At 38.3% G+C, this 14890-nt stretch overlaps 3 protein-coding genes across 6 annotated transcripts in view; 1 reads left to right on the top strand and 2 right to left on the bottom strand.

The window, feature by feature from the left end:
* The window catches only part of abcd3a (ATP-binding cassette, sub-family D (ALD), member 3a), a 37130-nt gene extending 33378 nt beyond the window's left edge, over positions 1–3752 (bottom strand). For 3 of the 4 annotated variants that reach the window (XR_006369530.1, XM_044105258.1, XM_044105256.1), the window contains exons 1-4: positions 3571–3752; positions 1967–2003; positions 1173–1271; positions 652–740 (exon numbers count right to left, since the gene is read on the bottom strand). Coding sequence is in view for 3 of the 4 variants with exons in the window: in XM_044105258.1 (XP_043961193.1) it covers positions 652–740; positions 1173–1271; positions 1967–2003; positions 3571–3680 (335 nt within the window). In the remaining variant the exon portion in view is untranslated. Of the gene's footprint in view, positions 1–651; positions 741–1172; positions 1272–1966; positions 2004–3074; positions 3451–3570 lie in introns of those variants that run through there. The other variant, XM_044105259.1, reaches the window with a different exon arrangement.
* A 2972-nt stretch (positions 3753–6724) lies between these two features.
* On the top strand, positions 6725–12851 carry LOC122824516. The gene is made up of 5 exons (XM_044105255.1): positions 6725–6827; positions 9266–9371; positions 9524–9643; positions 11709–11787; positions 12716–12851. The coding sequence occupies exons 1-5, from the start codon at positions 6730–6732 to the stop codon at positions 12805–12807; spliced, it is 495 nt and encodes a 164-aa protein (XP_043961190.1). The 5' UTR covers positions 6725–6729; the 3' UTR covers positions 12808–12851.
* An 86-nt stretch (positions 12852–12937) lies between these two features.
* Positions 12938–14890, bottom strand: part of cubn (cubilin (intrinsic factor-cobalamin receptor)) — an 87648-nt gene continuing 85695 nt past the window's right edge. The window contains exon 67 of the mRNA XM_044105254.1: positions 12938–14651. Coding sequence (XP_043961189.1) covers positions 14544–14651 — 108 coding nt within the window. The 3' untranslated portion in view covers positions 12938–14543. The remainder of the gene's footprint in view (positions 14652–14890) is intronic.

The following is a 14890-nucleotide window of genomic DNA, read 5'->3' as shown; positions in this document are numbered from 1 at the left end:
TGGCTTGAGGGCATGAAAAACTCTATGATCCATCAGTTTCTTCAGTATGAAACATGTTGTCCACTTTGGAACCACTAGTTCAATCAGATTTTCTGATGAGCTTGGCAGTTTAGCTTCTAACATTAAACCCCATGTCAAAATCTTGGGATGACATCATTCTCTGTTTTCGAGCTGGGCACAAATCAAACCTGTGCTTTTTGCAAGAGATATCTTGAGACTGCTTAGACGACCATAGTACTGTGGAGAAAAGAGACGACATTTCACCAGTCTAAGTTTCTCTACATTGACTGCCTGATGATCTTGAGATCCTTGAGTGTTTCAAGACTTGGCTTCTTCCTACATTCTAGATGTCAAACATATTGATTCCCAGGTTCTTTTCCCAGCTACGTCAGCATTTTCCTTTTAATTAAATCTGCCCCATGCATCAAGACTGATAGTTTATATTTGTTTAAGTATTGACAGCTTCCTGCTACAGCAATCTGGTCAACCTTACCTGTGTTTAAAGTCACTGTAAAGCCTGTAACTACACTGTATGACTTATTAATTCATAACTTGTAACTGATGAACCTGTAGCTGACCGAGGGTCAGCATGAAACCAAGATGCACTTCTGAGGTTAAGAGCTGGAAAAACAAGCCTCAAGCCATGCTAACCTTTCAATCATGGTACCGTTTTGGATCATCCACACGTCACAATAGGTCCTGGCCACCAACATGGCGGCAATGAGCAGAAGGTAAGCAGTCTGTGGTGACAAAATAGGAGAAGAGTGAGTGTTCACGTATGCAGTCCAAACGTCCTTTATCTTCCAGAACTTGGCTCACGTAAGATCTACCTTAGAGTTCAGATAACAACAGTAGTTATGAAGCTAATGTTTCTGGGTCAAAGAGCATCGCTATCTGTACAGCCATGAGGACATCAGTGAAAGGTCACAAAGAGGGCTGGTGCCTATGTCCAGCAGTTACTGGGCTATATGTCATTATTAGGTTAAAAAACAATTACAAAGTCATTGAAAAGAAAACTGAGAAAAGAACATAATCTGTCTTAAGAACTAAAGGTCCAGGTATTACTGAGGTCACAGATAAGACAGGACTTTGTCTTGCAGGTTGTCTGCAAATTTTTTTATGGCTTGTATGAAAATGTTTGGCTAATATCACAGCATTCAGATGAAACAAACCTCCATGCAGAAAACACGTGGCACCATGATGTGAAGAATTCGAAGCATTCGAAGAAAGAAAACCTTATCCACGGCTGTTTTGTCTTTTTTTCCATCTTTCTATATTAAATAGACATGAGAAATTATTTTTAGTGATAAAATTAATTTTCACTATTCATACAATTGCCTGCAAAAATATGAGAGACTATGTCAGGGGCTCTTCAGTCAATTGTTTCTGTTTGTTGCAAAGAATGTTCCAAGCATTTAAGGACGTCAGTATTGGCATGCATCATCCTTAAACGAGGTTCTAATGTTCTGCCATTCCAGATCAGCTGTGCAGGATGAAGCCTTGTAATGAACCTGCTTTACCACAAAGGTCCAGTTGGATTGGAGTCTGGCATGTTTGCTGGTCATTGATCTGATTTTTCTACATAAAACTTGTTCTTTCCTCAATGGTTACATCATCACCAAACCTGTTTTGCATCAATGAAAAGAAAAAAGTAACACTGTAATGTCACCATGTGCTTTTATTGTTGTGGAAGTGACTCTGACTTCCTACTTCCATTGGGATTGCAACAATTAAACATCCCTTCATATTATTTTCCACTGAAAATAAGGAATCATCACTGACTTCCATTTTCAGCCAATCCGGCTTCAGATGATGTTTCCCCACAAGCAGAAACTATTGTTTTTGCCCCTTTGTTTTTTATTTGTGCTGTTCTGAATTTTTACATTTCAGGAATTTGTCTTTGCTTCAAATCAAAACAACTGACTGAGTAGTGATCCATCTGGATTGAAGCCTTGCTGAGGCTTACCTCTGTGTTCACTAGTAGTTGGGAAGTTCCTTTCAGACTGGGAACAAATTAAAAAACACAATCAATAATACAGTTTTCCTGAAAAAAATAATGGGAGGAACCATTCTTATTTGTTAAAATAGTTCCTGATACAGACTGGGAAAAGTTGCAAAGAAAAGCCACACTTTCTCATCCATCTTAGAAATATTGCTCTTTTCACTTTGGAGAAAAGGAAAGTACAGCACATCCCAGGCTGTAATTGGTTGTGGGTGGAAGGAGCATTTTTAAGATCTCCATAATCCAGTCACTATGACGCAGAGTCAGATGACTCTCTGAGGGTTTAGGAGGAACATCCACCACAGGACATTAAACAGCCAAACCCTGCCTTGAGGGTCCAGGGTGCCAGAAGTAGAAAAGGCTTGTTAGGTGATGCTGAAGGGATCCATATCGTAGATCAGCAGAATGAGCTGCAGAGTCACCAGGGAGGGTTTCTGAGTTTCCCTACAGGACCTGTCAACTCAAACCTTGATTTTATAAGGAGGAGTGGATGAACAAGTCAGAAAAAAACTTCAGTGTTTTAAAAAGCGTCAGTGAAGTGGTTTGACACTGTTTCTGGCACAGTTTAGGTGCACTACCATGAAGGGTAAGTCCGAGTTAATTTAAAACCATTTTATGATATTTATGCTAATTTCCCCATTTCCTTTATATTGTGGAATTTCAACTTTTATATTTTAGTAGAAGAAACACATCACCTGACTGCTTAAGGAGTCCCCATTGCAAACTCCTGCATGTTAAATGGGCTTTTTAAATTCTCCAATTAAACCACTGAGACTTTTGTTCATATTCAGGGTTAACCTGTTCCAGCTCTGTTGGAGTGTTCAGATTGGTTGATATGCTGTGGTTAGGCTTTTGAACAGGGTATTCAGACATTTTTCCTATTGAACTTTCAGGGTTTCATCATTTACTTCCAGGAAGACTCATGCAGGTTTCTATTTAACTCCATAAGTCATTCATTCAGTTCAGAACATTTAGAAGGCCTCAATAGTGCAAATTTCATAAAGTCACAGAAAAGACTGAATAAGTGAAGCTCTGCAGAAAGAAGGCACATTATTACACATGGAAAACTTACCTTAACTTGAAATTCTAGGCGAAAAACAGACATTGTTAAAAGGAAATTTGTAAACCATATATAAAACCTCGGACGTGAAAACAAAGAATAATCTAAATCGGCAGCTTCGCAGTTACCTCACATCTTCTACATCACCAGCTAAACCAAATGCTGGTTTGAGTCAAACACTGCTTAAGACCACCTCCAAATGACTTATAACCAGCAAAATCAGAGACGGTTTAAAGTCAAGTCCTCATGACATCTCAGTTAACCTGCCAATGGAAGTTTCACTGATACACCAGAGGGAGAAGTCCCAGCCAAGTTTAGTAAATAATCACTTTTCAGTGACGCGCTAACATGGTGCAATATTGCTGGTAAGAGTTATGGGTTAGATTAGTGTATAACCTACGTAAAAAGTTTCCTTCACCCATGGAACAGGTTGACATGAGGAATGTCTCAGCAGCCTGTCGCTGTCTCAAAATTGTTAGCACGAACAATCTAAAAAAGAACCACTGACCTGTGTTTTTTACGCGTTTGACTTCGGTGTCTTAGCAGGTACAAAAGCAGCAAGCCACCGCCTGCTAAGCAGGAGTTTTTTGCTGTTAGATATTTACTGAAAGTCGCCATGTTTGTGACACAACGACCGGTTTGGTTCGTTTCACCTGTCACCGACTAGAGCGACCTACTGTCCTGAGGGAGGAGCGCATGCGCACTTCTTCTGTATTTTATTGGGGGGTGGGTCCATTTACTGCCCCCTACCGGACTGGAATACGGACATATACACATACAAATGTATATGTCATGGGAGATCTCTACAATACACAGACAAAGTCAAGTTTAATACCCTAAGACTGTATACAGTCTTGGGAACTGTGATTTTCTTTTTCTTTTCTTTTTTTAAATTTTAAATAAAACCTGTAAAATTTACTGCAAAAATCGGAAAATATTAACAGTTACAGACTGTAACATCCAAAAATATATCACCCTTTAAAGTACTCTGAATCACAAGAACTCAAGAAGCTTAAATTTCATATTACTTTTACAGGTATGAAATGTAGAAAACAGAAATTTATTGTGACATCTTTAGAAATTGTGAAATTTATAGAAACATACTGTAACATTGCCAGTATTTAATTACGATAAAATTCACCATGCTAATCAGCCAAAATAAAAAAAATTGCTGATGTTTATATTTCCAATGTAAAACTGTAAACCAGACTGCTAAAATAATTTTTACAGAGAATAAAATGTTGATATAATGTTTTAGTTTAATATAATTCTCTTATATATATAAACATTCATTCATTTAATTAATTTATTCCATACATGCTCTTGAAAACAAGCAATCAGTAGGACAAGAGAAATCATGTGCATACATAAACCAGAACAAAATAATTAGCTCACTACTTTTCTGTTTGAAAAATAGTACGAAAATATGAACTGTTTTTAAATCCTACTCCTTATCTCAATTGAATATATTACACCCTTTAATTTTATGCAGTCAGGACACATTTCTTCATTTTTAGTGAATATTATGAATTTTGTTTTGTTCAGATTAATAATAACGTATTCGTATCAAACCAGCTTTTGATTTTAATTAATTATGAAGCAACAGTACTCCAAAATTGTTGCAGATTTTCACCTGAAGCTGAAATATTTGAACAATCAACAAATAGAATAAGTCTTAGGATTGGTAATATCTTACATCTCATTAATGTATAAAATGAATAATTTGGGACCCAACACTGACCCTTGAGGAGCACCACACACAATGTCAAAACATCAGACTCAAAGTCTCCCATTTTTACAGATTGTTTCCTATGCTTGATGTAACTTTTCATCCAATTTAGTGCACTCCCCCTGATTCCCACATTGTTTCATTTTGCTGATTAAAATGTTGTGATTTATAGTATCAAATGTTTTTTTTTTTTTTTAGAGATAAATGAATGCACCTACAGGAAATGTATTTATTTAGTAATTTACTAATCTCCTCAATAAGTTAAATTAGAGCAAGTCATACTGATTCTTTACTTCTACTTGAGTAGAAACTGTTTTTTAATCTATTTGTCCTTGACTTTATTGCCATGAAAAGCCTCCCTCAGGGGAGGAGTTGGTGGCCAGAGTGTGAGGTCCTTGATGATGCTGCAGGCTCTTCTTGCCATTCACTAATGCCATTTACAGCAGTGTCTGAGCTCCATTAAGTGTTTGACTGCTGCTGTCACTAGTCTGGTGGGGGGGGGGGGGTGCTCTGTGGGGCTGGAGTTTGGCTTGGGACAGGTTTGAGGATCTCTCAAACTGTATTTTGATGAGGGAATGACTCTTCACGAACATGGAATTATAACATGATATAGAGCCCAAACCTAAGCAATTGATGATGAAATACACTCCAAATAGGGGCTGTCTACTTTTTAAATAGAGGAGTGTCTTGGTGTTCTTTGGGCTTTAATGTTCTTGGTATTTTTTCTATTGTCTGTGGACTGTAATATTAGAGCAGACGTTTTCTACATTGAGTTTGCCTTGTATCACCTATTCTGAATGAGCGGTCCAAAAGAGTAAAAAAGTTGTAAAGAGAAACATGTTTCTCCAAAAGAGGAGGAGGGGAGGTAAAAGACAGAAAATTCCCTGGACAAACAGGTCTTCATTTGATGATTTTTGCTTCTGTTTAATTGCCTGGTTGCAGAGAGGATCCAGCCAGTCAAGAGCAAATAACTGTTTAAGAACGTCTGAGATGACATGGCCTGGTTCAGGTTCCAGTCTCCTGAATGCTGCCCCATGTCTGTATGGTTACTCTATTGGTCTTAAGCCTGGACCCAATGACCCAGACAGTCTTGAAAGGCAAATTAAAAGTGAGAAGTGGTTCATTTCACAGTAGCAAACAATGCCAGATGACTAATTGTATTTGTACAAAGCTTATAGATTTTCTGTCTTTGTCGATAATACAGAACCCTGTCAGTGTTGGAGCTACTGTGATGACTGACTGAGAAGACTCTGAGTGTGCTGGAGAAGACATGAAAAGTCAAAGTCAAAAACTAAGAATTCATAAGAGCAAGGTATCTGGGATCTGTCTCAGGAAGCTAACGGCTCTTTAAGGTCCTCCTGATGAGTCCTAATGAGGAATGTGCATCTTCTGGCCAGACCCTGGAAGGAAGGAGGACTAGAGAAATGCCAAAGCGATGTGCATATCACCATCATGGAAAGACATGGTGGTTATCACTGACAGACTGAAAATGTAGCTGATATTGAGAAGTCTATTACGTAAAGCAACATTTTCTGATCGTCCTCCCTCATCAAACTGTGACCATATTTTGATTTAAAGTAACACAAATGTATATCCATAAAACTGGAATAACACTAACTGTCATAGTCGACAGTAGCTAAATGTTTTAGATCAAAACACTGTATATAACAGCCTGCATTTTGGGGATCATTGAAAGTCATGGAGCATCAGCAGTGTCAGGGAGTCTACAATGTCTCTGCTGTTCTGAGGCAGGGTATTACTTGTTGCTGTACAGTCTCTTAATTCATTTTAGAGGTAAATTTAATTTAGCCTTCTCTCATTTAGGAGAGCACATTAAGTCATGTGCTCTCCTTCTGAGGAAAGCACATGACTCACTTGTGATTTTAGCCTTTTGAATCCATGTATGTTTCTCAGTCAGCTGCTGCAGGTTGGAGCAGAATGCATCTTGTCCATTGGGCCTTCACAACTCTTCTGGGAATTGGGTCATTTGGTTTTTGTTATGCTGGACCTATTCATGCACAGTGTAAAGTGGACTGGTAAGAATGTCTGTGTATATTTTCAATTATTACTTGACTATTACTGAAATATGGAAATACTTTCCTTTGTTAGCTTTTTGTTAATCTTAAAAGAAAGGCTTTAAAGCATTCCTAAAAATGCTTAAAAATCATTAGTGGGATTTGTGATATGTTAGGCAACAAGCATTATATTTATTGCTTGCTACAAGTTTATTTGTGTGCACATTTTCAGAAACACTTCAATTCAAAGCGCTCAAAGAAACACAAGAAATAAGAAAGCAAAAATAAAAAAAACAGGATGATCAATGGAATACAAATAAAGATGTTCCAGATAATATTAACCAAAGGCAGCATTAAAAAAACCTGGTTTTTAGCGTTGAATGAAAAAGACTTTGAGTTTTGCAGTTTTTTGTGGTTGCAGTTTTATGAAAGTTTGTTGCAAATTAGTAAAGTATAAAAACTGAATGCAGCTTCTTCATGTTTGGCTCAGGTTCAGAAAAAAAACGCTGAGACAACTAATGTTAAAAACAGAACATCTCACAATTCAGTTTCCAGTTTTGAATAAAACTCTGTTAGTTAAAAAAATGCTTTTCAATAAATTCTAAATATAATTAGCTGATTTTCCCAAGTCAGTCTTCTAATCTGTATTAACTAATTATTCATTTATTTTCTATGAAATCTGTTACTGGTTTTAAGTCTAAATATTTTACAACATTATCCCCAGCCCCACTGAACAGTGGTTCATTACTAAAACTTATTTCTAATCAATTTCTAGAGGATGTATAAGCTGAACTATTTGCCTCAGAAGGCGTCCTGAAGAAGTGGGCATCACATGAATGTGTCAGTTCATCTCTTCCACTTCTGTGCCTCTGCCTATCTTCCATGTCTGCCTTGAAACATTGTTGTCTCCAAAAAGGACCATTTTCCTACTTTCAGTGAAGTAGGTTTGGCTAGTTGACACTTGTGGACAGATTTAGGTTCATGAGGTAAGCCTTTTACCGTCAATTCCAGAAGCCTGTTAACAGTTTCTGATGGTACCTCCATCTACGACCAATGTCCTTTCTTATCATGCTGATTTGCTGGGATGGTTTTATCTCTGCAGGCTGACCAAAGTTTAGGAATAGCAAAATCTCATATTTCAGTCACTCTGTTTGCAACGAATGGTTTCCACGTCTGAGCCGTGCTGAATATCCAGTACAGAGCATTCATGGAATCTGTCCACATTTTGAGTTTACCTTTTCCCAGGTTCAACTGCTTGAGGAGGTTATTTCTTATGAAAGCTCCAACTGAAGCTTTCATAAGCTCCAAGCATGACGGCAACATTTTCTTTAGTGGAACTACTCTTGTTTTCGATGCTACGAAGCCTTGTACTGCTTCTCTGTCTTCGTTTTTCCTTGTAGATAGGAACAGCTCCATAAGCACAGGCATCACCGAAATCCTGCAGTTTCGATGTCTGTGGGTTTGGCTGAATTTCAACTTTGTAGCCCCTTGGAACGGACAACAGGTGGAGTCCTGAAAGCTCTTCACACCATTCACTCCATTTTTTTAGTCAAATCCAGGGGCAACTCTTTATCCCAACCACCTCCCCTCTCCCACAACTCTTGAAATAGGCCTTTTATTCTAATGGTGAATGGAGAGAGGAAACCAACGGGATCAAAGATACAAGCTGATATCTTCAATACACTCCTTGTTGTGTTCTCTTTGTCCTTACAAATGTCCAACAGTCTGTTTAGGTCAAAGACACAATCATCTTCTTCTGACCTCCATACAAGACTCAGCACCTTCAATACATTTCCAGTGGCATCTGTCTCTACCACCTTCCAATCCACACTCCTTCCACAAATTCTCTTGAATTTGTCATTCACTTGCACAAGTTCATGTTATCATGTGACTGGATCTCCTTTGCTGATGTGGTTATTGAGAGTGCTTTCTTAAGTCAGGTGAACTAACAGATAAAATCATCAACCAACATTGATTCTCTCACTGCTGTCACTGAAGGAGGTTTTTCACCCTCGTATTGTTTGATGTACTCTCTTATCATTGCAGGCAACAGGAAAGGACTTGGTGAGACTCCAAACACCACTCTGTTCATTCTCATAATTCACAGCTGATCCTTGAAGTCTTTAGTAGGAGGCCCTTGAAACCATAGAAACCTCACAATATCTTTGTCCTTTTCTGAAAGAGCTATCTAAAGGAAAACCCAAACCTGACTGAAAGGCATCAAAGCAGTTGGTCATTGTTAAGAAGCTTTTAACAGTTGAAATATAACTTTTTCAAAATGAACTTTCTGATGAATGTAAGGTTGTAGATTGGCCTGCAATTTCACATTAAGTTCTAGGAGTACAATAAGTGGTCTAAAAGTCAGAGAAAAGTTGAATCGTTTTATTTATACCGTAATAGAATCTTAGAATAACAGCACTGAACTATTATAACTATTATTATGAACTTATTTTCTGCAGGTACTTTGGGATACCATGTAGAGTGGTTTATGAATCACTTGTTTCACAAATTAAGAAATGGACAACATCTAGCTGCCTGGCAGGGGGACAGAGGTGCCTCTACAAGGTGTGTGTCTTTCTGTCACATGCCACACTAGAGTTTTTATAAACTATTACAACAATGCTTTTCTCTAAATGAAAAATATTCTTCTCTTCCTGGTAGAATAATTTTGGTGATAAAACTGAACTAAACCAACATTCTGTTCTGTTTGTCTACAGCTTCAGTCAGCCTCTGTCCATTTTATAACTGCCAAGCATGCCAGTCCTGATAAGAGGTATGTGGAGGACATCAACTTCAGATTGGTTTCCTATCAGTTCTTTGCATCTTGTCATGTTACAGTAAGTTTTCACACTCCACATTATTGATCTTGACTCTTATAAAAAAAAAGATTAAAATTTACTAGTAAACTAGTAAAAGACAAATCCAGCCCATGTGGTTTGGAATCATTTCTCTTGTGTGTCTTTGTCTCTGAAAATGTTTGGCTTTTAAGGTAGGCACCAGATTAAACCTAGAGGATGGATGTGTGGATGGACAGACTTTGACCTTTGTCTTCAATGCAGTTTGATCTTATCTTAAAGGGGCAATATTATATATTTTCCAGGCACATAGTGCCATTTTATAGCATGATAAGTAACTATGTTCAGTTGTTATTAAAAAATTATTAGGATAAAGTTGTTGACAAACAGTTGAAACCAGAAGTTTATAAACACTACATAAAAAAGACATGCTGTGAGGATTTGAGTTTTTCTGAGTGTTTATTTTTGGTTTCAGTGTCTTTTTGAGTCTCCATGTTGTCCTGTTTCCAGGTGTGTCTTGTTCCCTGATTACCCTCTGTGTATTTAATCCCACCTGTTTCCTTGTTCTTCGTTGGGTCCTTGTCTAATCTATCTCGCTGTCTAGTGTTTCCAGTCGCTACCAGTTTTTGAGCCTTAGCCTCCTCGTTCAATCTGTGTTGCCTGAATTTTCAGCTTTTGTATTTCGGACATCATTAAAATCATAATTTTCCTCACACCTACTTGGGTCCTCTGCGTCTGCCTCCCCACTTCGTACCACATCTCATGACAGAAGGACCTGGCCAAGCGTAACTTCTGTGAGGTACACTAAAGGGAACATCAACATGGACCCAGCATGTTGTGATGAATTGATCACAACAATAAAGGACTATGTGGAGATTGTGGCGGAACCGTACTTCGCTCTCAGGCGGCTTGGGGTTGCCATCCGACTCCTCTTAGTACTGGAGGGCTGGTCCGCCCATCTCTCGTCCCTGGAGTTGGTGGAGCTGCAGCTGGAGGCAGAGTGGGAATGCCAGACAGCTCCAGCTGTCATGGCCAGCGACCCTCTGCCTCCATACTTCAGCTCCACCACCCCAGTTTCAGCCACTTCTCCAGTGTCCACCTTAGCTCCAGCCGCAGCGGACACAGCGTCTCTCGCTACAGCCGCAGTCTCCCCGCCTCACCCTGCCAGCCCGCCTTCAGCCACCGCTGTCTCCTTGCCTCCAGCCACAGTTCCCAGGCTGGCACCTGGTTGACAAGCCGCATGGCTGGTGGAATGGCCAGCCCCTGTAAGTGGGTGTTCTCCCTCCCCCAGTGACTCCTTGTCGCCCCCCAGTGACTCCTCATCGCCCCTTCCTCCCAGTGCTTTCTCAGAGTACGCCGGACCTCCCACAACGGGTCGCCCCCTGCACCTTCGGCCACTGGACTGTTCACTGCGGGTTTTGGGGTTTTGGACTATTGGTGCGTCTTGGAGCCACCCTTGAGGGGGCTGGGGGTACTGTGAGGATTTGAGTTTTTTCGTGTGTTTATTTTAGGTTTCTGTGTCTTCATCATTTTCCTTACACCTATTTGGGTCCTCTGAGTCAGCCTCACCACCTCATACCACATGCATTTTAAATAGTCTGATGTGAAATCAAAACAAACTCCTTCAGTTTCAGGTTGAGTAGTCTTACTGAAAATCTTTCTATTTGCTATACGCCAGAATAACGAGAAAGAATTTTCTAAGGCAATTTTTATTACTTTCTAAAATTACTATGCCTTAAATCAATTTGGGACATTTGACCATATACTGCTTGCTTTTCTTTTCATAGTCATCCCAGCATATAGGCAGAGGATGGAATACTAGAATGAGCATAACAAAGAGATGTTTCGAGGTGCTGAGATAGGGGTGGAGAGTTGCTCTGAAGGCCTTTTTGATGTTCTCTTTTGCAATCTAAAAGTTGTGGGATTAATTCCAGCTTCCTCATTTTACTATTGCTATAGGCACTCAATCCTAAATTGTCTAACAATCTGCAAGTTGGAGAAATTACTGTGTATGTGTGAGTGATAGTGACTCCAGTGTAAAGCTCACCGAGTGACTGACTTGATTATAAAAATGCTATAAATTGTAAGTTTGTAACTCTGTGTCTAGGCGATGTCCATCTCTGAGAGCTGGTATGCTATGAAAGACCATGGCACCAACTACTGCAACCTTTATAATCTTATAGAAGGTAAGACTGAATAACAAAATGCAGATAAAATCCACTGAATTATTCTAGTAAAAATTCACAATTTCCAGTTAAGGATTTATATAGGAGTCTAATTTTGACGGACAGCAATTGTCCTGGCTATAATGTCCATGACAAAAACTTAGCCAATATCCAGGTCAGTTCATCTCAGAAATATTCATGTAACATCAGTTATCAGCTGAATCATCCATCTCAAGTCATAAATACTATGATGGAATTATGCATAATTAAATGTAATTATGTAGTCTTGAGATCATTTTTATCCATAAAGCTCTAAAACATATTCAAAGGTTTCCTATCTTTGGAACAACAGTAGGCAGTTAATTATGTGGAGTCAGGAACTTAGCATGCATGAGGTGTCAGAATGAAGAAATCCCTATTAGCAGAGGGAAACTTTCAACAGAAAGTGTGACCGGTATGAGCTCCAACAAACTGGGATTCTGAGAAGACAGAGTAGACACAAAAACAGACACACTGATCCAGGAGTACTTTAAACCTTCTAAGTTGCTTAGAGTTATTTTCATGAAGACATGTGTGTGTGTATGTATACACACTATCTGTGTACATACATATACAAGGGGGGGGGGGGGGGCAGATAGTGTTTAAGTGACAAATAATATTCTTTAAAAAACAAATTTAGGTATTCTAGCCATTGTTTTGGTATGAAAGGAAACATATAATTTGATATGATTGTTGTCCAAAGCCTGCTGGAGTGCCAGGTTTCACAGACACAAATCTATATGTTCTACTGACTAATAATATAACTCTCAAATGGTAGTTTTTCAGAAATGTTAGTCTAAATTTAAAAAGTTGTTCCAATTTCCTAACTTCAGCTTTTGCATGTATATTTCTATATGTACTTTCTTTTATGGATAAATGTCCACAATATTCTTTGTCATTTTGTCATCAGGAAGTCATCTTACTCAATCCAGAGGGTACAAGGAGGTCACCAGTGAGTTCCTGTGTACTCAGCGCTCCACTGCAAACTGCACAGTCTATTGACTGAACATCTACAATTACCAAAGACAACAACAATCACAGTCACAAAGAAACCTGAATTATTGTTTAGACATCCGCATGCGTTTATGGTTGTTAAAAATATTAGTAATTAAAAATTGTGAATACTAGGAAGAACTGAGAAATGTATTTGTATTTAAATGAACAAAAAAACAAGCAAATTCCAAACATTTTAGTAAGGACAGAGGTGTGTCTCTGGAGAGATCGCTGGTTTCTGGCATCCTTAGTCAAACATTTGAATCTATAAGATTATTTAAATGTTGGTGCTCTTAACCTTAGTTTGTTACGGTGATCTTTTTCCAAAGGTAATACTGGAGCACGTGATAATAGACCTGGCTCAGTAAGGGCCGATGCATTTGTGTCACACCATCCCAATGTTGATAACTCACATGGCTGAGGAAACAACCTGTGTACAGGCAGGTTGATGAGATGTGAACTGCAATGGATCAAATGTTAAGGAAAGGGTGGAAGACAACAAATTTGAAAGAACAGCCCTTTGGGGGGATTAAACAGACATTATATGTACTTTGCAATACATTTAGAACAATATTCTGAAAGATGAAAAAAAAATCATAATTCTTTTGTCTATGAACCTTAACATCAAGAAAGTTGACATTTTTTGACAATTTACTCTTCATATCCAAGCCTTGTTGCAAGGAATCTATTTAGATTTGGCTTGAAGTTTTTTTTTAAAGTCTTGTTAATCAAGGCTGTGTCAACATTTCAGAAGGAACACGTTACTAAGGTTAAAACACCGTTCACATGTCCGCATCAGCCTGAAAATGTCAGCATAATAACAAAACAGCTAGATTCAGTTTTGGTCGTTACCAGTTTGTGATGTGAATCAGAGGAAAAGTTGCCCTATTCCTCAGCACAGAATTCTTTCTCCATGACATATTTGAGGAGTTTCTTACATGTATTACCCATGTCAAGTCACACACCAATATCTGAAAAGAGCAGGACTTCATTTCCTCTTAAATTTCTCAGACAGTCCTTGGTGGATTTACCAGTTTGCTTTGGGTCATGGTTTCAAATTTTCAGAGGCAGCCTTTGGTACTTTCAAATTCACAAATACAATTTTCCCTTTCACACATTTCATGAAAGTTCAGATTGTGCAATCTCTCTCTTACAGGTACTTACTTCAAATTTTATTATCAATTCTCAATTTTGTATCTGACTTTGAGGTGAATACTGATAAGCTCATGGTAATAAGGCATTTTACCATTTTATGTAGAAACTGAAAGTAATAGTCTAAATGTACCTTTAAGGTTATATTTATTCATTTGGATTCAAAATGTTCACAGACCGATACATTCCTGTTATCATACTCTTGAGTACGAGCTGACATATGGCATGCAGGCTAGAGTACAACATCATTTCCTGATAACCCTGTCCTGTACAACCATTTCTAATAATCTGAATCAATCGATTCCAGTACACTAAGAGAAAATGTGAAGCTTTGCAAGCATCGAGTGTGAATTTGATTTCAACCCCACAAATAAAAATCAATGTTTACTTCTGTAAACAGATTTACAGAAGTAATCAATGTTTGACCATAATATATTCATAAAGGTCCAACTCAAAGAATAATACAATAATTTTAATAATACATTTCATTGCACTGAAATATGTTTTCACCAATTTTGTAATGCTTTAGTGTTTTAGATATGATTAATATGTCTGTTGTGTGCATGTTATAACATTAAAACAATATTTGTTTTTCAGCTGCTCCAAGTGAGTCTAAAGCCTGATGGCAAGGTGGAGTACTGGCCTTGGAAAACAATATAAACGTGGTTGGAGGAGGCTCTGAAAGGAGCAATGCTGGTTTCCTAAAACAAACACAGAAAGGAGACAAGGATGTGGGATAGGATTAATATTTACTAGACAGACAGACAGACAGTTATAATTTATTAATAAATGTATACCAGTTTAAATTTATAAAAGTGTAATGTGATCTGAAGATCAATTTAAACTTTTTAAACTAGTGACATATGTTGCACAAGTTAGCGCACAGAGTAATTACCACCGTCCAGCGATTTTGACCAATGGGACTGCACGTGCCAACACA

The sequence above is a fragment of the Gambusia affinis genome, linkage group LG21 (assembly GCF_019740435.1).
Source record: "Gambusia affinis linkage group LG21, SWU_Gaff_1.0, whole genome shotgun sequence".
NCBI classification, from domain to species: domain Eukaryota; kingdom Metazoa; phylum Chordata; class Actinopteri; order Cyprinodontiformes; family Poeciliidae; genus Gambusia; species Gambusia affinis.
The sequence above is the reverse complement of the archived record's forward strand: the minus strand, read 5'-3'. Positions and strand labels throughout refer to the sequence as shown.